This window comes from Vigna angularis, chromosome 10 (genome assembly GCF_016808095.1).
Source record: "Vigna angularis cultivar LongXiaoDou No.4 chromosome 10, ASM1680809v1, whole genome shotgun sequence".
NCBI lineage: Eukaryota > Viridiplantae > Streptophyta > Magnoliopsida > Fabales > Fabaceae > Vigna > Vigna angularis.
Genome location: NC_068979.1, coordinates 20,924,954 through 20,949,414, shown reverse-complemented (window position 1 = coordinate 20,949,414; position 24,461 = coordinate 20,924,954). Strand labels below are relative to the sequence as shown.

Below are 24,461 nucleotides of genomic sequence, written 5' to 3'. Positions count from 1 at the left end.
TTGAAGCTTTTCTAGCCTATACATGATATCATACACTACAAAAGAGAACGTCATTATCTACGGACAAAATTTGTATATAAGGTCCAAAATCTGTATATAATACATTGTTACATATAGATTACATACAAACAAAAATTCGTATATAAAACTGTCATAGGTAACATTACATACCAAAAAATTTGTATGTAACTACATACAAAAACATTTGTATGTAATATCTGTATGTAATTACATACAGATTTTTCTTTATGTAATTATGTACAGAAAAACCTGTATGTAAGTTTTGTATATAATTATATACAAAAAGATTTGTACATAACATTGCTCTCAGTTTTAAAGGGTTGTTTCATTTAGTACTGCATAAACCTAACACGCAACCATACACCACAATAACTTTCATCATTCAGCACCATACCAAGCATTTCACATTTAAAATAGGTATATATTACATAAACATCATTATCATATTAAAAGAAAAGTATAAAAGCTAAAATAATTAATGAAACTTCTTAATATAAGACAATTACTCACTTCGATATAAAAGACTTTTTTTGGAAGCTGAAACATTAATATAAAATCACTTTCCAGAACAAAGATAGCAATAATTTTAATTGTGGTTATTCTATTTGAGCTGAAAAGGAAATTAACAATATTTTACGCAAATTCTTACTTGTTTTATCTGTATTGACTTCTTACTTTCTTCCCATGCTTTGATCAATAACAACCTCTGCTCCATTAAAACTCTGGAAAGGACAACATATGAAGAATAAACCGAAGACATAGGAATTAGGATGTAAATATGAAATGCATAACGAGAAATGAAGTATCATAATGTAAACAAACTTATCTCAATTCACGGATCTCTCAATTGTTTTCTCTATAACAACTTCACTAGTTTCTAGCAAAACCAAATTAACAACACAACATAATAATTATTATTTTTTGAAACTTTACCACAATTCTAATGATGAATAGTTACAAAATATATATATATATATATATATATATATATATATATATATATATATATTATGGTAAACTAACTATGGCTGAACCTCTTCACTTAGATTTATAGAACTGACTATTTAGACTTAACCATTATCAACCTATAAAATTGTTATTTCTTACTATTAAAACAGAGGGCATACTTGCATATTTGATATTGTAAAAATTGTATAAATTAAAGAGAACTTATCATTTTACCAATTTCTTTTCTATTTGGCATGCATTATAAGCGGATACCATTGCATGAAAAAAGTAGCATTATTATTGTGAATTTTATTATTGTTAAAACTGGCCCAGCACTGTGCATCTGAATGTGCGGCCCAGCCCATGTTGAGTTACGGTTGAGAGGCTTAAGGTGAAAGAAAAAGCCACGCAAGCAGTGTGTGCGTGATATGAATGAAAGAAGAAAGAGAACGGAGCGTTCTGGAAGCTCCTCCAAGCTGCAGTGTCGTCAGTGCAAACCGGTGGCTCCAGAGGTGGCGGTTGGTGACGGTGAAGAAGACAAAGATGGAGAGCACGTCAAAAGAGGTAAGAAAAACGTAGCCTTTTCTTATTATATGTGTTCTGAAAATATTCTGATACAGAGAATATATGGTTCTATTGTTTCTTAGAAATGGAAAAAAGGGGAGAGCTCTATTTATAGAGCTCTGTTTGAACAATAACGTAAACATTAAGAAAACAGTAAAACCTAACAAACTGTACAAACTGAAAACAGAAAGGGTTACTGTCTTTATGACAGTAATCAATTTCATTCCCAATAGCCTCCCCTCAAGCTGGACGGTGGATAGTCATCAGTCCAAGCTTGGGAATAATGGATTTAAATCTGACGCGATGGGGGAACTTCGTGAAGATGTCAGCCAACTGTTCGTCGGAGCGCACGGGAAGGAGGTTTAGAAGTTGTTCCTGAACTTTCTCACGGACAACATGGCAGTCAAGCTCGATATGCTTGGTCCGTTCATGAAAGCTCTGATTGTGAGCTATGTGCCTTGCTGACTTATTATCGCAATACAGGGCAGGAGTTCCTGACTCTTCAATTTGAAGGTCCTGTAGGAGATAATTAAGCCACTGTATCTCGCATACAGTGGCTGCAAGAGCTCTATATTCAGCTTCAGTAGAGGATCTGGAGACAGTTCTCTGCTTCTTGGATTTCCAGGAAATAAGAGAAAATCCAAGGAAGATACAGAACCCTGTTGTGGATCTTCTAGTGTTGGGACATGTTGCCCAGTCAGAGTCACTGAATGCCTTTAGCTGCATAGGAGAATCAGCAGGGAAAAACAACCCCTCAGAGGGCTTAGATTTGATGTACCTGAGAATATGTTGGATGGCCCGATAATGATAGTCAGTAGGTGATTGAACAAATTGACTAAGTAAATTAACTGAAAAACACAGGTCAGATCTTGTATTTGTAAGGTATAGCAACTTCCCTATTAGCCTTCTGTAAGGACCTGGGTCATCTAGGTAGCTGTCCAATTTATATAAGGAGCTTGTGTCACTAAGGAAGGGAGTAGTCGAAGGCTTACAGCCCAACATTCCCGTTTCCTCCAGTATATCTAAGGCATATTTCCTTTGATATAGATGGATGCCCTTTTTAGATCTGGCAACTTCCAGCCCCAAGAAATATTTGAGTTCTCCTAGGTTCTTTATTCGAAACCTATTGTGGAGAAGCTCCTTTATGTAGTTGATTTCCATCATAGAATTCCCTGCTAACACAATATCATCCACATACACAAGGAGAGCAGTAAAGCTTGTAGGTGTTCTTTTAGTAAATAAAGAATGATCAGATTTAGATTGAACAAACTTGGCAGTTATTAGGAAGGAAGAAAGCTTTTCAAACCATTGCCTGCTTGCTTGCTTCAAGCCATACAAAGATTTGGTTAGCTTGCAAACCTGTCCTTTACTGTGTATGCTTAATCCTGGGGGTGGTTCCATGTAGACCTCTTCATTAAGGTCTCCATGCAGAAAGGCATTATCAACATCCAGTTGATGTAGGAACCAGCTGTTGGAAGCTGCTAGGGCAATTAGCAATCTGACCGTAGTGAGTTTGGCCATAGGGGAAAAGGTGTCGAGGTAGTCAATGCCCTCCTGCTGTGTATAACCTTTAGCCACCAAACGAGCTTTGTACCTTTCAATACTGCCATCAGCCTTGAATTTCGTTTTATACACCCATTTGCACCCTATTGCCGTTTTCCCTGGGGGCAGCTGGGTCAAGGCCCATGTATCATTGTCTTGCAGAGCCTTAATTTCTCTCTGCATTGCCTCCACCCATTCAGTCATCCCTTTTGCTTCACTGTAAGATTTGGGTTCCTTGGTTCCAGTGACAGTCATAATGTATTTTAAATGTTTATCTGAAAGCTTATCACAGCACAATAGATCAGAAATAGGATAAGGAGTTTTAAAACAATTTTTAACAGATGAGGATTGATTCACCTGATGAACATAGTCTTTCAAGTATGTAGGAGTTCTTCTGGGTCTATCAGACCTTCTGTGTCTTTGACTTTCGCGGCTGTCTTCTGCTTCATCACTGTCATCTTCATCACTGTCATTTTTATTACTGTCATTCTCATTATCAGAGAACCGTTCTCCTGACTGTTCCACTTCAGGAGGATCCGTAATATTTAATTCGTCCTGTCTGTTATCACCAGTGGGATACTGGTCCTTCAGGAGGGCATTTAAAGTCTCAGCTTTGTCTCTTGCAACATCACATTCTGCTCTGCTGCCATGCATCTCTTTGTAGGGAAAAATTTCTTCATGAAAAATGACATTTCTACTTATAAAGAGCTCCTTGGTATTTATGTCTAGCACAATGTATCCTTTCACACCATATTTGTATCCTAAAAAGATTCCTTTTCTAGCTCTAGGGTCGAGTTTGCTTCTATTAGTTTCAAGAGTTGAGGCAAAACATAAGCTGCCAAAAGTCTTGAGATCTAAATAAGTGGGAGGAAATTTGTAGAGGAGTTCATGAGGCATTTTGTGGTTAAGAATCATGGTAGGCAGTCTATTTATAAGGTAAACAGCATGGCCAACAGCATAAGACCAGTAAGCGTTAGGTAGGTTGGATTGAAAGAGAAGGCCACGGGTAACGTTTAAAATATGTTGGTGTTTTCTTTCAACAACAGAATTCTGTTCCGGGGTCTCAACACAACTCTTTTGGTGATTGATCCCATGCTTGTTATAGAAATCCTCACAACTAAACTCAGGTCCATTATCAGACCTTATGGTTTTGATTAATTTGTCAAACTGATTTTTAATTTTAATGACAAAATTCTGCAGTAATTCCCTAGTTTGACCCTTATTGTTCATCAGAAAAATCCATGTGTGCCTACTGTAATCATCTACTATGGTGAGAAAATACTTGTGGCCATGAACAGAAACAATATTAAGGGGACCCCAAATATCACAATGAACAATTTCAAAACAATCAGTGGTGGCAGAAACACTTTTAGGAAAAGATAACTTTCGTTGCTTAGCATAGTGGCAAGTGTCACAAACAATATTAGTGTCAACCTTAACATAGGGAAAATTTTCACATATGAATTTCATAACCTTGTCTCCTGGATGGCCTAACCTACAGTGCCACAGGTTTACATCAGGATTCTTAAAAGAGAAAACAGTCTTAGCAGTATATCTTTGATCAGATTTAGGAGAAGCTTGTAGATAATAGAGGCCCTTCCAAGAGTTAGCACATCCAATCATCTTCAATGTATGATTCTCCTTTATCTGGCAGGTCTTAGAGGAAAATGTCAGACTGCAATCTAAGTCTTTAATGAGGCTTTGAACAGAAATTAGATTGAAGCAAAATTCAGGTATATAGAGAACATTGAAAATAATAAAATTCTTGGAAAATTGCACTGTTCCAGCATGTTCAGCAGTTAGAACAGTATTGTTTGGCAGTTTTACAGAAATAGGTTTAATTTTGTAAAAGGTGATAAAGTTTGTTCTATCATGTGTCACATGATCTGTGGCACCAGTGTCTATAATCCAGGAAAGGGTACCTTGTTTATGTTGAGTGTCACTTCTCTGGACTTGATTAACTTTGTGAGGGGGTTCATCAATTTTGTCCATCATCCTGAGAAGTTTTTGCATCTGTTCAGTTGTGAAGGAAGGAAAAATATCGCCATTATTTGCTTGATGTGTGCTTTGAACTTCTTCAAGTGGAGTGTTGTTCTGGCATGCATTTGCAGAACCCCAGTTAGTCCTCTTGTCTTGGTTATTGTCACCCTTTTTGTACCAAGGAGGGTATCCGTGCTTAGAATAGCACTCATCTATAGTGTGGTTCATTTTGTTGCAAAATGAGCATTGCTTCCCATGGTTAGGATTCCTGCCCCTTCCTCTACCTTGACCACGAAATCCAGATCCCCTTCCTTGGCCCTTCCATTGACTGTTTTTATCAGTTGCATTCACCAGAACCTTGACCTCGGGAGAGCTGTGTTTCTCTTGCTGCATAATGAGAGAGAAGACCCGATTGATATTAGGTAAAGGATCCATTAAAAGGATCTGTGTCTTAACTGTGCTGTAAGAGTCGTTTAACCCTTTCAAGAAACATATCACATGTTCCATCTCCCTATATTTTAAGGAGATTCTTGAGAGATCACAACTACAAGGAATTTTACATGTGCAAGTAGGAATGGGTCTTAGAAATTCCAACTCTTCCCATAGAATTTTTAGATCTGTAAAGTATTGACTCACTCCCCTTTCTCCCTGTTTGATAGAATGTATATCCTGCAGCAAGTCAGAAATCTTGAAATAATCTCCTTTGGAGAATCTTTCTTTCAGCTCATCCCATAATTCCTTGGCCTCTTCAACGTATATGACACTTTCAGCAATATGTGGGGAGAGAGTCTTTGTTATCCAGGACAATATCATCACATTACATCTTTCCCATGCATCAAACAGTGCATCAGTTTTCTAGGGTTTCTTTATGGACCCATCAATAAACTTTGTTTTATTCTTGGAGAGCAAGGCTCTCCTCATACTTCTGCTCCATGAAGAGTAGTTATTCTCGTTCAAAGTCTGTGCAATGAGAGTGAGACCCGGGTTCTCACCTGGGTGCAGATAATAGGGGCTGGATGGGTTGGTGGTTTCATCCATGAGAAAAAGAATCCAAGAAACAGCCTAAGAAGATACCAAGAATTAAATCAGAGGTGCAAGGCAGCAGAGCAGGTACTAGACCTGCTCTGATACCATGTTAAAACTGGCCCAGCACTGTGCATCTGAATGTGCGGCCCAGCCCATGTTGAGTTACGGTTGAGAGGCTTAAGGTGAAAGAAAAAGCCACGCAAGCAGTGTGTGCGTGATATGAATGAAAGAAGAAAGAGAACGGAGCATTCTGGAAGCTCCTCCAAGCTGCAGTGTCGTCAGTGCAAACCAGTGGCTCCAGAGGTGGCGGTTGGTGACGGTGAAGAAGACAAAGATGGAGAGCGCGTCAAAAGAGGTAAGAAAAACGTAGCCTTTTCTTATTATATGTGTTCTGAAAATATTCTGATACAGAGAATATATGGTTCTATTGTTTCTTAGAAATGGAAAAAAGGGGAGAGCTCTATTTATAGAGCTCTGTTTGAACAATAACGTAAACATTAAGAAAACAGTAAAACCTAACAAACTGTACAAACTGAAAACAGAAAGGGTTACTGTCTTTATGACAGTAATCAATTTCATTCCCAATAAACTGACTATTTAGACTTAACCATTATCAACCTATAAAATTGTTATTTCTTACTATTAAAACAGAGGGGCATACTTGCATATTTGATATTGTAAAAATTGTATAAATGAAAGAGAACTTATCATTTTACCAATTTCTTTTCTATTTGGCATGCATTATAAGCGGATACCATTGCATGAAAAAAGTAGCATTATTATTGTGAATTTTATTATTTAATTTGTTTATAATCAAGCCATAATATAAGATATTTCTCCGTTAGTTTTCTTCAAATGGGGAGTTTAATCATTAGTGGAATCACTAACCTCTTCACAGAGTATATTGTTATTCCTTGCTTATGAAAAGTTCAACTGAAATCTGATACCATATTAAAAAGTTTGATACCATATTAGAAAATGAATTTTTAAGTCTAACTTAACTTACAAAATCGTTTTGTAAAGTGAAGTATTATAAATTAGTCTTAGAAAGTTTGATACCATATTAGAAAGTGAATTTTTAAGTTTAACTTAACTTACAAAATCGGTTTGTAAAATGAAGTATTATAAATTAGACTTATTTCTATATGAGACTTTCGAATAAAACAAATCTTAAACCTGCATAATATTAGGAGCTAAAAGTGCATAATTAATACCAACCAATATTTACAAAAGGTATATTATAGAAAATTACCATTTGTATTCCTGGAGCATATAAAGCATGTTATTCAAAGAGAATTTAAGAGTGTCGAGATACACAAATTTATAATAAAGGAATTTTATTTTAATATATAAATGCAATTAAATTTGAAGACAAATAAATAAATCTCACACAATCATGACATGCCGCCACAATAATGTCAGAATTGTAAGTTAGAGGCAGAATATTTTCTCCAATTCAGAATGTAAGCTTACCACATGTTTCCTCTTCGAAGAATCATAAGACTTAACAGTGCCTTCATAAAATCTGCAGTTACATCAACATGAAACTTTAATTAGAAATCCTAGGAAGACGATAAGGCAATGGGAATTTAAAAAATTTATTTCTAGGATCAAACTAAAAAAACGTATAAAAAACACATTACATGTATAAACCAGTACACGGATAATTAATTGAGAGCCAGTCAGAAATATTTAAAGCAATTAATCTGTACAGAAGCAATATGAAAAACTTGATAACTAGGCAAACTAATAAAAGTGCAGTAGAAAACATAAGCTAAATTCGTGAGTCATCTTTGGAGGATGTGGTAAAAAAGCTTTAGACATAACCAAAAATGTATATGTAATATTTTTCACATGTCTTAGATTAATAAAAACGGTGGCATCAATATACCATTTTGCTTCTTCGACTGATCTCTCAAGATTTAATATAAGAACTTACTGCTTATCCAAAGCCCACCAAACTTTAATTATGCAGCCAATTAGATCTTCAGCGTCAAATCCAGAAATATGAGTTAAAATTTTCCATATATGGCAACAGGATTAAGAGAAACCTGCACAATCCCTCCCCAAAACAAGCAATGATTCAAATTTCAAATTTTCACAGTGCCCAAATTTCAATCGAGAAATGAAATGAAACACAACATATAAAAGCTAAAATTAGATTACCTCACCTCAAAGAAAATCCTAGGTTCTTCCACACCTTCCCACGTCTTCAACTCCCATAAAACCTAACTATACCTACAAGAAGACTAAATCAATGATATGACAACACGAAAACATCAACATGCAAAGACAATTTGGGTAGGAGTTGTGTCACATACAACACATACTAGTGATGTCAAAACAGGCCATTTGGCCCGGTCCAGTCTTATCAATCACGAGTTGATCTCTTAGTAAGTTAACCCAATCTAGCTCACTTACTAGTAAGTCCAAAAAATTTGAACTTAACCCAATCCACAAAAGATTGGTGGATTAAACAGGTTAACTCACTGACTCACTTAATTACAAGTTTTTTTTCCTTCAATCCCCAAAAGAATAACAATTTTTTTTTTGTAATGAGTCGTCTTGGAACGAGCACAATTTGGGAAAGGATTTGAGCACGGTCTGCGTTTGCAAAGCTCATTCTCCACGCTTTGCCATAGAGCTTGGTCTACACGCTGGGGAGCACAATGTGCATGTTTTGTTGTAGAGCTTGGTCTGCACGCTGAGGAGCTCGATCTGCACACTAGAAAGCTCAGTTTGCATGTTGTTGAGCATGGTCTTCTTTTGAGGAGCCCAATATGCTTTTAAGGGGCACGGTCTATGTTGGTCGGCACCGCTTCAAATCAACTCAAAAATATGGGTGGATTGGTGAGAGCATTTTAGGTTTAGGGTTTTCATTTTTGTAATAGAACTTTCAAAATATGGGTGGATTGGTGAGTCAACCACTAGTGCAGAAATGACCTTTAACGTCACCCCTTAGACGTCGGACTACCAAATATCCAACGTAAAAAATGATTGGTGGCATTATAAAATTCGTATTTAGACATTGGATGGAATTGACATCTAAGTTGACTAACACATCAGCTGCTCCCAAACAGACGCCAAAAATATTGCAGAAATTAATTTTTTATTGGTCTTAAACATCCGACTTGAGAGCCACCGACCTCTAATTCGTATTTAGACGTCAAATTCACCCTATCAGAACCCAATTGGTCATCCCAGAATCTCGAAAGTCATTTTTTTCGCTACTTAGACGTCCGATCCCGCCACCCCAACATCTAAATACGATCTAGACGTCGACCCCCTAGAGTCGGACGCCAAATGACCTGCAGAGGTAGGTCAAAAGTGACTGTTCCACTCCCCTTACACGTTGGGTCGTTAGTCCCGACGTCTAAATAATCCATTAGACGTCGGGGCCACTAAAGTCGGACGCCAAAAGGCTCCGCTAAAATTAATTTTTAAATGATTTAAACTAGAGTTGTCAAAATGGGTCATAACTCGTGGGTAAATCTGGCCCACCACGATTTCGGGCTGGGTTGGGTTTGAAAAAATTATTTTTTTTATGCGAGTCAGATTTCAACCCGGCTTATTTAAGCCCGGCTCATGCGGGTTGAACCTGTGGTGGGCCAGGTTGGCCCACCAGCCCACATACCTAATTTTATTTTATTAAAATTTAATTTTAATTTTATAAAAAAATATTTATTATTTTTTTTGCTTCAAAAAATTATTTAAGTTCCTTATTTTCAAAATTAATTAAACATTGGGAGTGAAATTTGTTTAGATTTGAATCATAAAAAGTTTGTAATTTTTTTATTTAAAAAAAATTGTAATTAAGTGAGTCAGTGAGCCAATCTGTTTACTCACCAACCCGTGGTAGGTCAGGCCGAGTTCGAATTTTTCTGGCTCGCTAATAAATGAGTCGGGTTGGAGCTCACTAAGTGGTGACTTTGAATCCAAGAAAAACCATGATTCTTTTTCTAGCCAAGCTAAGCCATAACCTAAAAAGACCTTTTGACTTAATCAATGGTGTGTGAAGTGTGTGAATTAAATGGAATGCAAAAGCTGATGAAGTTTTATGACAACTCTACTGTCATGTGAGGATAAACACTTGAGTGGTGAGTAATGCTACATGTTGATCTGCTTGTTCATATTTGAGGCATAGGTGATTTTGTGAGTGATGCACCATGTCATAATTGTTTGAAATCTTTGGGAATGCATGTGATTTTTTCTGATGTGCAAAGTCATTTTATCAAAATGTCAAATGTCTGTTGTGATGTTTATTTTCTTTTGTGATTTCATGAGGGCATGAAATAATTCAAGCTTGGGGGAGTTGATAAGTTTGGAAAAGACTTGTTTTTAACTTATAAATGAGCTCAATCTTGAAATTATTTATGGTGTTCCTCATTGAAAAGTAGTAATAGGAAGTAGAAAGTTGTGTAAACATTGTACAGGAAAGGTTGCATTATTTGGACTACTGTCAGTCAATTCTCGCTAAGCGCAAGCCATAATTCGCACAGCCAAAATGAAGACATTCACACAACGCACCAGCACTATGTGTTGAGCGAATGTCATCAGTTGAAGAACAGCAATTAAGAAATTCGCTCAGCGCATACACACCTGTGCACTGAGTGAATTAATTAAATGGTGTTGGCTTAAAAGACGTGACAGAACGACAGAAACTATCTTCTGAAACAAACAGAGCACGAAAAATATTGAAGAACTTGAGGAGACGATCAGGAGACACTTCAAGGCATCAAGACTTCGCTTTCTGCAAGGAATTGTTGTAAAGAGTATGTTATAGATGTCTAAGAGATGCTAGTTTTTCTGTTCATTGGAATTGGTTGAATGACTATACATTAATGTAATTTTCCTGTACAATATATGTTTTTATTCTTGTCTTTTCTTGAATTGCTTATGATTATACGGAAGTATAATTTTATTTAAACGTTCTTTTGTACTGGGAAGTATTTTTGGAACATAAACGTAAGAAAAGCAACTAAAAGTAATTGATAATTTTAGAACTTGCTTTAAGGAATTAAACCAAGATACGTTGATGTGAATGCTTGAATATAGAACGTATGTTGTTCAGGATGTTACTGTAATGGTAGTCTAAGACCAATTTCAATGATCTTTTATCCAATTTTACATTCTTAAATATTTATGTTGTTAATTTTATGCCATTTTCCAAAGTTGAAATCAAATGTTATCATAAGTAAATTGATTTTGATAAACAAGCTTGATTAAATAACGTGACTCAAATTCCCTTGGGAGAACGATACTCTAAACTTATTTCACTATATTACTTGAACGATTTGGTATACTTGCCAAAAAGTTATCATTGAACCGATCAAAATGCGTTTTCGTTGTGTTTTGGTTCATTTTCTCTCATGTTCCTGGGCGGCAATTTTGACCACTTTTGGCCCGTGATTTATTGTGTGCACTCCTCCATTTTCCTCCACTGTGTTTTTAATCTGCTAAGAAGGTTAACTTTGTTGTTGAAAACATTTTTTTTATGCATGTTATTAAATAACAACATTATGATATTCCAAACATTGGTCAAATTAGAAGGAAAGTGTTATCCCATGTAACAATCAGATTGAGGGATTTCAAGACAAGATTGATACGTCTATATGTCTTTGGAGACAGACAACATGAGTCTCCATGTGACAAGTACAAAATAACAGAGGTCGTATTTAGACGTCCGACCTGTGCAAGTCCGACGTCTATATAGACGTCCGACCTGTCCAAGTTCGACGTTCAAATAGACGTCCAACCTATACAATTTGACGTCTATATAGACGTCTGACCATGGGGTCCGACGTCCCATTGACGTCTCCCAATAAGATGTCGGACGGTGATCAGACGCCAAAAACCCCAAATAACAGACGTTAAAAGTCTTTCCTGCACTAGTGAACTCAGCTTACCACGAGTTCAACCCGAGTGAGCCGAGTTCTTTGTGGATCAGACTCAAAATCTATGCCAAAATTTTAATTTTTTTTAAACCTAACCAAGTTCAAACCTATGGTGGGTCCGCTTGACTCGCGAGTTCGAATTCATTTTGACAAAATTAAGACAAACAACCCAAGGCAAATGAAACTTTCAGCTTTGACTCTAAAAGAGGAGGTAAAATGAAAACTTACTCTACTCACGATTTCAATCGATATGGTGATTGTAAAGATAGCCTCTAATAAAAGAAAATATAAATTTTGAGTAAACTATCTAAGAGAGCGGACCAAAACTAAAGGGAGAAGACTCCTCGAGGAAGATCAACATTACTTCTCTGTTTTCTAAGGTAAGCTATTTTTGTTTTTTTATTATTATTAAAAAAAGTTATTGCAAAATTCCTTTTATGATGTATTAACAAATTATTTCCTAATGATTTAATATGATTTAATATTAGGGTTAAATATGTTTTTATTCCTTAATTTTCCGTGAAAGTTGGAATTAGTATCTCTTTAAAACTTTGCCCCAATTTAGTCCCCCAATTTTAGAAATGTGTGAATTTAATCCTTTTAATCAAATTTTGTTAAGTTTATTTGATGTTTCTAACTCATTTCATTACAGCATTTGAGATTTTTTACACTGTTTGACACTTCTCTTCAATGTTAGTTGAGAAATACGTTTAATAAACTTAACAAAATTTAGTTAAAAAGACTAAATTCACACAATTTTAAGAACCAGAGACTAAATTAGTCCAAAATTTCACTAAAAATTAAAGGACGAAAAATATATTTAACCCTTAATATTATAACCAAATTAATATGCTAAAAAATAAACTATAACAAAAAAATATAGTTATTTTTAATAAAAATATAACATTAAAATAATATTATTGAATAAATAGAAATAAAATATATAATTGTGTTATTCATACTAAATCATGAATACGTTATTTAACTAAATTATGATTTAAACTTTTTAATTATTTCAGGTTTAATTTTATTTGTTTTCTTAACTTTCAATAATGAAAATTGAAATTAATACACTACGTCAATTTAATCTTTTTAACAAAATTTAGTTATATTTATTTGACGTTTAAGATGTGTTTCTCAGTTAACACTAAAATGAAAATGTGTCCAACCGTGTGTATAAATCAAATGTTATCATAAAACATATTTAAAACGTTAAATAAACTTAACAAAATTGGGTTAAAATTATTAAATCTACATAATTATAAAATTGAGAAACTAAATTAGGTTAAAGTTAAAAAGAAAAAGACTAATTATAATTTTTATAAGTTAAGGAACTAAAACCATATTTAATTTATTATTTCAATGTAAAATATTTTTTATTATATTTATTATATTAATTAATAATTATATTCTAACGTTAACTATAAGATCGCGGTTAGAAAATATTAAAATTTTAAAACTGAAAATAACTATAGAGATGAAAATATATTCATGGGAACTAAAATACATTCAATTCTTTTTGAAGAATTAAATACTTTTATATACCTTACTACATATAAGAATAGATAAAAAAAATATGCTAACTTACTATATATATATATATATATATATATATATATATATATAAGATTTTAACTTATTTTTAATTTTTACAATTAAAATATAATAAGTGTGTTTCAAAAATGAATTTTTCTCAATGAATCTTCCATAAAAAAATTAAATAAGTTGTTATTTTTTATAAAATAATGCTAATATAATATAAACATTCTTTTATATTAAATTTAAACAAAAATACACACAATTTTATGAAATTAAAAAATAAAAAACTAGATATAATACATTTGTATAATTTAATTTAAGAAACGTATGACTAATGAATATAATTAAGTTATAACATTAATTAAACCAATATATTAACATAATAATAAAAATTTAATTATTGTTAAAAATATATTATTATAAATAAAATAGTCAAAAAGCGTATGAACTAGCTCCAATTCAATGAATTTTATGAATATTTAACTTTATAAACTTTTTTAATAAACAATTCTTTTGATGATGTGAGTTATTCACTAGTGCAGCGAGGGGCTTTTACCGCGGTTGATTTTCACTATACGTCGCGGTTCATGAACCGCGGCATATTCAGCCGCGATAGTAAGTCAGACACTTTATGCCGCGGTTCTAACCGCGGTATATAGGCTGAGGAATATGCCGCGGTTGTCTAGGGAACCGCGGCCTAAATTCATTTTTTTAAAAAAAAAAAATTAAAAAAAAAATTAAAAAATGCACTATATGCCGCGGTTCAACCGCGGCATATAGGCCGACGAGTATGCCGCGGTTAGTGTCAAAACCGCGGCCATATGTCTCATTTTAAAAAAAAAAAAAGCACTATATGCCGCGGTTGTGGTTAGAACCGCGGCATATTCCCCTTATATGCCGCGGTTGTGGTTAGAACCGCGGCATATTCCCCTGCAGTTTTTTAAAATAGCAGGTCTGTTTTTGTGATATCCACTACCACAAAAACAGACCTGCATATAAAAACATTTACAGAAATTCAATTTCAACATAACAAACACATGTTCAAATGTATTTCAACATCAAATAAAGTAGAGAGTCTAAGAAAATTCTATCTAATCAAATGCATTGTTTAAATCTAAATCTAAGAGCTATTGTATAATCTAACTATATACTTCGCAGCAGCGTTCCTAATGAATAGTAGTGACTTCTCAGGAACTGGTGTAGTAGTCTTGAATCTCTGCAAAAGACAATTCATTTTAATTAGTGTATATGAATTCAACATTTGTTAAAAAATCAAAATTTGTTAAAGTTAAATATTACCGTTTCCCAGCTTCTTGTGATGTGAGAACGAACAATATGGGTCATCCAATACATTACATAGTATCCACACTCATATGACCCATTTTGTCTGTTACACTACAATATATCATCACAGTTGATAATAGTTAGTGAATAACATTTGTTATAAAACAATTATAACAAAGTATGACTTTAGCATATGTCAAACCTTGAGAGAAATCCAAGCAATCTTTCTACTCTTAACAATTGATCTCCCGTCCATCATCATACTTGCTGGAATAGAACTGTATATAAAAAAATGTTTTAGCATTCAGTTATATAACAAAGAAAGTCCAAACATTGAGGTTCTTACCAATCAATTGCTTGTCTGAGTTGTGTGGGAGGAGGCCTGTGCAATGTGCAATGAGAGAACCGCGGCATATACCCCCTGTAACTTTTCAAATTCTCTGACCCAGTCAGCACCTGCAATAAATGGGCAGGGTATATGCCGCGGTTGTGCAGAGAACCGCGGCATATACCCTGTTATTTAATTTTTTATTCATACGTGGCGTCAAAGGCAATGGTTGACTGGGGTATATGCCGCGGTTCCCCGTAGAACCGCGGCATATATGTTCGTTTTATTTACAAAACTGCCACCGCGCATCATTATGCTGCGGTTTTCGTTGAACCGCGGCATAATGTGCGCTGTAAAAACCCGATTTTTTACTAGTGATTTTAACTCTAACTCATGAGTTATAACGAAATTTTATAAAACAAACTAATTTAACAAGTGAATTTATGGATATGCAGAATTTGCACATCATGAGTTATTTTAACTCTAACCTAAAAACAGTAAAAATATTTTTTATAGAATATATATATATATATATATATATATATATATATATATATATATATATAATATGTATATATTAAAAATGTTAAATAAACTTAATTGGGTTAAAATTATTAAATCCAAACATTTATAAAGTTAAAGAACTAAATTAGGTGAAAGTTAAAAAAAGATTAATTCTAATTTTAATTAAAAGTTAAAAGACTAAAAACATATTTCATCTATTTTTTTAATGTAAAATATTTTTTTTTTAATTTTTATTATATTAATTAATAATTATATCCTAAGTTAACTATAAGATCACGGTTAGAAAATATTAAAATTTTAAAACTGAAAAAACTATACAGATGAAATTATATTCATGGGAACTAAAATACATTCAATTCTTTTTTAAAGAATTAAATACTTTTATATACCTTACTACATATAAGACTGGATACAAAAATATGCTAACTAATTTTGGTGACGTTTTTCTCACAAATTGATTCCTATATCTAACTAGAGCTTATAATGCAGATGATAAATTTTATTACAAATTACAACCATTAGTTGACTACTGTAATAAAAAAAATGTTTATAAAGTGTAAGTTGACTTTGAATGAAATTATTTATCCAATAAATTTGTTAGACTAATTAAGTTTCATATATGAAAATATAGTAAAGCTTCTTTTCCTTATTTGTATCTAACTAGAAGAACCTTAAGAAGATAAAAACAAAACCCACCTAACAATGAAGTCCCTTGGTATCTCAACTGTCATCTTTATAATGAAATAAGAAATAAGAAGAAAAGAGAAATAATGTATTATTGTAAGAAGTAAATTTAGGAAAGTACAAATTAAGACGGTAAAAAATATATTATCATAAATAAGATATAGTTTAGTTGTATGAATAAATAAATAACTCTAACATAGGTCAACCAACTTTGTAAATAAAATCTGGAAACGAATCCATAACATCCCTTTCAATTAGTTGTTGCCCCCACCTTGAATTTTGATTAACAAAAGTGGTGAAAACAAGAAAGAATGTGCATATAATCTCATTTTGGTTGGTTGAGTTTGAATTTAACTAAATTTTTCTAAAACCCTTTTTAAAATCAAGGGTCCCACAAATGGTTATGCTTCTTATCCACTCATGCACTTTAAGACGTCAATGGAATTCAGTTAAGCCACTTCCCTAACTCAACTCACATATGCCTCACTTGGTGAAGTTGGTGAGGCTTGAGTTTTAGATTCCACAAATTATAAATTAATAAGTTTAATTGCACCATTTTATTCTAATCGTTTCAATTAAATATTCAAGACAATACGAGATTTTCGTTATATTACTTTATTTTTTAGAAAAGTTAGTACTTTTTATTTATATTATCCAATCTATCAATTCACTTAAAACACTTAAACGGTGCAATTAGAATAAATTATGGCGAAAATCACAATTAAGTAAAATCAAGAATTGGTATATAAGAATACAATTATAGTTTAAGTTTTATAATGTTGTTTTCGTTAATATATGAAAAACACATTAACGGGTTTAGTTTACCTACTTAACAAATAATGCTGTCCTAAGCTTTTTCTCACGTGTGACAGTGACCCTGTGAGAAGATATCTTAGTGAATACTTACTTTGTGTGACCTGACACATAAGTGGATATGATCGATGTCACTTTGGCGCACAGAATAGTTAGTGAAACAGCCTAACCTATTATGGTTTGGTTTAGGTTTTCGTCTTCAACTTCGGTTTGTTTTTTGGTGCGGGATTTGTGGGTGTAATTCAACAGCAAAAAGACAAAAGTGCTGTGAAATTTAAAAGTTTAGGTTAAACCCTTCGGAGGTTTGTATTTACGTAGGATTATTCCAGTTTGATCCCATCTTTTAACTTTTGTCAATTTAATCTTTTATAATGAAAATTTAACTCAATTGGGTCTTTACTGTTAAATTAGTTTAACGGAATTAGGTTTTTGATGAGTTATGATGTTGACGTGGATAAATTTTTAAACGTGAAATTTATACATGGCATTTTATAAAAAAATATTTTAAAAATTGGATTTCTGGATGGATTTTAAAACCTGGCATCACTTATTTTTAAAATTTAGGGATTTAGGGTTCGTTGTTTTTGAAGATTGAAAAGCATTTCAAGATTTGAAAGAGGGAAGTGGAAAAACGCAAGACGATTTGTTCCTTGATCAAAATTCTTTCTTCAACAAAAGCGAAGAACATTTCAGTGATCTTCCAAAGGGCGAAAGAGAGACACACAACGACAAATCGAGTTCATGCAGCAACCTAAGTCGAGCATTCGATTATCAGAGCGAAACGTCGTCGAATTGGTCCAAAAATTGCAGCAACTCCAAATCATAGATTTCGAACTTCTCCACACTGTCTCCGACAAAGAGTACATCACTCTCGTGCGCTTTCTCTGCTTCTTCTTTTGCAGATTAGGTTTCATCACTCACAATCTTCTTTTGCAGATTTGGTGCGTTCAGGTTCGATCTGTGGATGATGCAATTAACACCAGAATAATAATCTTGGTCTGCTGAAGAATTCTTCAATCCACATTAGAGATAGCAATGGTGTAACTATAGCCTCTACCGGTCACGCTGACCCTCTTTTTCCTCCACCACCGTATCCCTTTCCACTTGCTTCCTTCAGACCCGGCGATGGAGTGAATTCTGAATGCCCTGCCCTTAACTTCCTCAAGTTCCTCCTTTAGATCCTCTTCAGATCCCAAATCCTTACGCACTTCTCTTGAAGTTCCAGATCCCAAACAATACCACTGTACGAACCCCACCTAAAAACGCTCCTTTATTAATTAAAGAAGATGAACAATGTGATCAAATGGATAGTGGAAAATGCATATCTTCCAACAACCCACTTCTTGATTTTAGCAGATATTTTAATAAATAATCAATTTAAAATAGAGGAAACTGAGGCAGGACATGGGCCACCAACGTGAATTTGGACGATGATGCGTGAGCCGTTTTGGATGAAGCATCCTTAGATCATCCAATTTTAATCCCAATTCAATTCAATGAACCCTAATTTTAAAATGTTTCAGGGTTTATGAGTACCACGTTTCAATAACTTAACTCTGTTAAGTCAATTTAACGACAGAGATCCAATTGAGTCAATTTTTCATTATAAATGACTAAATTGACAAAACATAAAAGACGAAATCAAACTGAGAAAACTCCACATAAATATGGACCTCCAAAAGTTTAAAACAAACATGAAACATGTCACAACGTACGACCAACAAAAAACGAAAAAGATCTCAGGACGTTTTTTCTTTCCTAACTATATCCTTTCAGACATTTTTTTTTTGACGAACCAAACTAATAATTCGCAGTCACTTACAAACGGGCATGCCACTCTCTACCTTGTTGTGGAGTCAATGAAAATGAAGCTTCCAACACTGTGCTTCTTAGATCAACTACAGAGCATCACCAACTTCAAAAATCTCTATCACCCAAAATGTCCGTGTCTTAAACATAATATCAAAAGTTAATATCCATTATTTCGTCCTCAAGTCTATTTATCATAATTGGATTCATCCTTAAACATGATAATATTTATTTTGAAATTTGAAATTCTTTATCAGGATTCTATTTTTAAAAAATATCATTAAAATATATATATATATATATATATATATATATATATATATATTACTTAGTAGTTTTATATCGAAATAAAACGTAATTTAAATTTTTTTTTTTTTTGAAATATATTTTAAAGACAAAATTTTGGTGGAACATAGAATCCAAAATCAACAAATGTACGTTGATTAATCTTAATGAGATCACATAGACTTAGATCAAAATATTAATGTTTCCAAAATACCGATAATAAAACATTCAGTCTCTTATGCCTTTTATTGAAAATAACAAGTCATTTTTTTTATATTTCGACCAGAAAACTTATGTTTGGACCGTACTCAATAATTTCATAAGGACTTATGTTTCTATTATATTCAACAATCTCTTATTATATTACTAAACTTAATTTTTAAACTATGTGAAAGTGTTAACACAGTGAAACATATTATTTTTAATTAATCAATTGTTAATTATAACTTTTAACACAATAATAAAATAGTAGAAGAAAAAAAAAATCAATAACTTAGGAATATTATGTAATCTAATGTAATGTTATGGAGACATGAAGTTCAGTTCACCTGCCTTTTTACAATGCTGCTGCTCGACAACACAAACAGCACAAACACAAAGGCAACAAACTCAACCACTATAAGGTGCTACGTTAACACTAGTGCAGAAACGGTTTTTCACGTCCCCGAATAGACGTCCGTCCAACGAATCCCCAACGTATATAATTGACCGGTGGCATAATAGTAAATACGTGGAACTATAGACGTCCGTCCTAGGTCGAGACGGACGTTTATAACATTATAGACGTCCGTCACAGGGACGGACGTTTTAAAGGCTGCCGTTGTCAATCTCTGAACGTCCGTCCTGGGTCGAGCTGGACGTTTATAACATTATAGACGTCCGTCACAGGGACAGACGTTTTAAAGGCTGCCGTTGTCAATCTCTGAACGTCCGTCCTGGGTCGAGCTGGACGTTTATAACATTATAGACGTCCGTCACAGGGACGGACGTTTTAAAGGCTGCCGTTGTCAATCTCTGAACGTCCGTCCTGGGTCGAGCTGGACGTTTATAACATTATAGACGTCCGTCATAGGGGGGACGGACGTTTTAGAGGCTGCCGTTGTCAATCTCTGAACGTCCGTCCTGGGTCGAGCTGGACGTTTATCACATTATAGACGTCCGTTTTGAGGGGCGCGGACGGCTATAATATTATAGACGTCCGCGCCCCCCAGAACGGACGTTTAGCGGACTTTAAGTAATTATTACCCCAGCCACTCTGTCAGTCCTCTGAACGTCCGTTCTGAGGGGCGCGGACGTCTATAATATTTTAGACGTCCGCGCCCCTCAGAACGGACGTTCAGAGGACTGACATGGGTAGTTGAATCGTTTAGGTTTTCATCAGAATTATAGACGTCCGTCTTGGGACGGACGTTGATAAAATTATAGACGTCAGCGCCATCTTAACGGACGTGTAAAGCCCCGCGAAATTCAATTTTAAATTCATTACAACGTCATATTAGTGGTGGGCCGGACGTCTATAATATTATAGACGTCCGGCCCACGTGGGACGGACGTCTATGATCATTAAAATGGGAAGCGCGAACCGAGACCATTCACTGTTCGTCTTCTTCCCCGCCGTTCGCGACTCTGCTGCTGCGCCATTGATATTCGAGGTTGGTTTTCTCACTTTTGGACCGTTTAAAATTACATTTAATCCGATTACATTGCTCTGTGATGAAATGTCTTTGATTTGAACCGATTAAAAATTGTTTTGGGTCCGTTTTTTTGCAGATTCTTGCGTGTTCTTGGGCGACTTCCTTGACTCTTTTTGGACTGCGTGTTAGGCCGTTTACTCCTCCACTTCCCTCCTTCTCATTTGGAATCTACTTTTCAGGTTAGCTTGTTGGTTGAAAATTTTGTGTATGCATGTATGTGGATTTTGTGTATGGACGTTTTTTACTATAATGTGTATTAGTTATGTTATTGTGTTAAACGATTAATGCGAAATGTGTATTAGTGTATGGATGTTTTTGACTGTTAAATTTTGTGTATGCATGTATGTGTTATTGTGTAAAATGTGTATTAGTTATTGCCATACATTGAGTGACACTTAGTTCCCGTTTGAAATTTAAGACAAACGATTAATCTTTTAATCGTTTGTGTTAAATTTTGAATTGTCCGATTGGACAGTTTGAGAAAATTAATTTTCATAATTTGCAATACCATGACAACTGGAGTTTAAGGATAAGATTGATGAAATTTCGGTTCAGTACTTGTGTTGTTCTCCGGATGCATATTTGATTGTGGTCATCGTTGACTACTCTCATTTCGTGTATTTTGGAGACCAATGCGAAATGCTGCCGAAATTGTATCAATTTTATGACGTAGACTTCAATGCACGTGGCTGAGCAAATTATGAAAATTAATTTTTTTGAATGGGTAGGGCCTAACCTTGTGAGAGTTAAAACACTTGAACTGATGATTTTACGAACATAGTATGGATCGAAGATGGATGAACGAACGTCGCATGAGTGAAGAATATGACAAGGGTGTTTCGCAGTTCTTGCAATACGTTGAACAAAATGCTAAGTCTGTCAACGGGACATATTTTTGTCCTTGTGTGCGTTGTCTTAATCAAATACGCCAAGACTTAGGCAATGTGCGTGACCATCTATTCATGTACGGCATAATGAGGACTTATACCGTTTGGACTTGGCATGGAGAAGTACTTGAGCAGCCTACCACGTCACGAGGAACAAATTATGTGGAAGAATGGATGAGTGACCATTTAGAGGACATGATACGTGATGTCGGTGAAGATAATTTTGGAAGGGCTAATTTGTATGATACTCTTATTAATGATTCAGAGCAACCGTTGTTCCCAGGATGCTCAAACTTTACACGCTTGTCTTCAACTTTAAAGTTGTTTAGTTTAAAAGCAAGGAATGGATGGACCGATAAAAGTTTCACCGAGTTGTTGGAGTTGTTGAAGGAGATGCTTCCAGAAAATAATACTCTACCTATTCGTAATTACGAGGCCAAAAATTTTTTATGTCCAATGGGTCTTGAATATCAAAAGATACATGCTTGTCCTAATGATTGTGTTTTGTACACAAAGGAGTTTGCTTCGTTAAACTATTGTCCAACATGTGGTTTATCCCGTTTTAAAAAGAAATCTGACAGAGTCACTGGTAATGAAGGTAATGATGGTGCACCTGGTAAGGTGATGTGGTATTTGCCTATAATACCTAGGTTCAAACGTATGTTCTCTGTTAAAGAAGATGCAAAGAACCTTAAATGGCACTCTGACGAAAGAAAGTGCGATAATCTTCTTCGACACCCTGCTGATTCTCCACAATGGAAAAAGATTGATGACAAATTCCCTGAATTTGGTGCAGATCCAAGAAACTTAAGGCTTGCACTTGCAACTGATGGTATGAATCCTTATGGAAACTTAAGTAGCAAACACAGTTCGTGGCCAGTTATGTTGATGATTTACAATCTTTCTCCTTCGTTGTGCATGAAGAGAAAATATGTGATGTTGACCATGATGATATCGGGTCCTAGACAACCTGGAAATGACATTGATGTTTACTTAGCACCTTTAATTGATGATTTGAAATTGTTGTGGGAAGAAGGCATCGACGTGTTTGATTCACATGTTCAGGAACAGTTCCGTTTGCGTGCAATGTTGTTTTGCACTATAAATGATTTCCCAGCATATGGAAACTTGAGCGGTTATAGTGTTAAAGGTCATTTTGCATGTCCCATATGTGAAGAAAACACTAGTTACCTTCAGTTGAAGCATGGTCAGAAGACAGTATATACAAGACATCGAAAATTTCTTCCTCGTAATCATCCTTATCGTAGATTGAAAAAAGCATTTAATGGAAGTGCTGAGGATGAGGTTGTGTGCAGACCCCGGAATGGTCAAGAGGTGTACAACGAAGTCAAAAACATTGACATTGTGTTTGGAAAACATCATAAAAGTACCTCTGCAAAGACCATTTGGAAGAAACGATCGATATTTTTTAAGCTTCCATATTGGTGTGAACTTGATGTTAGACATTGTATTATTATTATAGTTTCCTTAATTAGTTGAATAACTATTTGTCCTTCGTGATAGGTCTCACTGGCAGCTGATGGTTATCATTCCCAAACAATGTAAAATTATATGGTTTTGTTCGTTGCATAGGAAGATGAAAAATGACTTGAGAACCATGCTTCAAGGGTAAGTGTTTCTCCAAAAAATGACTTCAATTTGATGTTAACCTTCAACTTTTATGATAAAATAGTCATATTAATTATACTTTGTGTTTTCAATCTGTACAGAGTTATTGGTAAATCTCGTGGTCAATTGGTTCAAATTTTGTATCCAAAGGTTGTAAGTCATTTATAGTTTCTAATTCATTTATGTTATTGAATGATCTAAATTTTTAACTATTTAGTTTGTTATTTTAGTGTAACCAGCAGGTAGATTCATGGGAATGTGGCTTCTATGTGATGTGTTGGATTAAGACCATCATTCGAGCTGTCATTACAGATGACTGGAATGAGGTAATGATGTATACCTTCAATACATTACAAATTAAAATCATCTTCAACTATATATGAAACAATAATGAATCTTTGTTGAATTTTGCAGCGCTTCAAGACTACATCGCCTATTGCAGAGGACACAATTAACCAGATAAGGCAGGAGTGGACCGCTTATCTTTTACAAAGATGGAGTTAGGAATAGTTATATTTCTTCTTGATTGAACATTGCTTGGTTTTAGTTTTATTTTTATGTTAATAGTTTGGTAGTGGATTGAACATTAAGTAGAATTTTGTTTATATAAAACGCATATTTATGTTATTGGAGAATTGTTCTGGGACATTTTTCTGTTTTTCAGGTGTGGTTCTATTGAGAAAACAAACAAATTTTTTAAAAAAAAACGCCCACTAGACGTCTGTTAGTGTACAGTCGGACGTCTATAGACGTCCGTCTGTGCACATACGGACGTCCCACCCCAGCGCTACACCAAAATAACTCAGCGAGGATGACGTTCGTCTTCAGACAGCAGCGGACGTTTATGTGGACGTCCGTCCTGATGCAGCGGACGTTTATATAAACGTCCGTCCTCAGGCCACGGACGTTTCTATAAACGTTCGTCCTGATGCAGCGGACGTTTCTATAAACGTTCGTCCTGATGCAGCGGACGTTTATATAAACGTCCATCCTCAGGCAGAGCGGACGT

General features: G+C 34.5%; 2 protein-coding genes across 8 annotated transcripts; one reads left to right on the top strand and one right to left on the bottom strand.

Moving 5' to 3' along the window:
- Positions 1–1,293: 1,293 nt before the first annotated feature.
- LOC128194216 (uncharacterized) lies at positions 1,294–24,077 on the top strand. 7 transcript variants are annotated; one of them, XM_052869195.1, is made up of 6 exons: positions 1,294–1,533; positions 21,013–21,115; positions 23,348–23,452; positions 23,554–23,602; positions 23,683–23,778; positions 23,867–24,077. In XM_052869195.1, the coding sequence occupies exons 3-6, from the start codon at positions 23,364–23,366 to the stop codon at positions 23,954–23,956; spliced, it is 324 nt and encodes a 107-aa protein (XP_052725155.1). In that variant the 5' UTR covers positions 1,294–1,533; positions 21,013–21,115; positions 23,348–23,363; the 3' UTR covers positions 23,957–24,077. The 7 variants fall into 7 exon arrangements, with proteins under 7 accessions (XP_052725155.1, XP_052725156.1, XP_052725152.1 ...); XM_052869194.1 differs by lacking the exon at positions 1,294–1,533 and adding an exon at positions 20,566–20,894; XM_052869196.1 differs by lacking the exon at positions 21,013–21,115.
- LOC128194217 (uncharacterized) lies at positions 13,795–15,644 on the bottom strand. The gene is made up of 4 exons (XM_052869198.1): positions 15,145–15,644; positions 15,001–15,076; positions 14,814–14,909; positions 13,795–14,730 (listed from the first exon to the last, which is right to left on the bottom strand). Exons 1-4 carry the CDS (start codon positions 15,210–15,212, stop codon positions 14,635–14,637), a joined length of 336 nt encoding a protein of 111 aa, XP_052725158.1. The 5' UTR covers positions 15,213–15,644; the 3' UTR covers positions 13,795–14,634.
- Positions 24,078–24,461: the final 384 nt, after the last annotated feature.

Bases quoted from the DNA above. Each gene is read 5' to 3' on its own strand.
- LOC128194217 (XM_052869198.1), bottom strand. From the start codon at position 15,212: ATGCCGCGGTTCTCTCATTGCACATTGCACAGGCCTCCTCCCACACAA. The intron at 15,077-15,144 runs GTAAGAACCTCA...TTTTATATACAG, and splicing joins CTCAGACAAGCAATTGATTG to TTCTATTCCAGCAAGTATGA. The intron at 14,731-14,813 runs GTAATATTTAAC...TGTCTTTTGCAG, and splicing joins TCACAAGAAGCTGGGAAACG to AGATTCAAGACTACTACACC.
- LOC128194216 (XM_052869192.1), top strand. From the start codon at position 21,719: ATGGATCGAAGATGGATGAACGAACGTCGCATGAGTGAAGAATATGAC.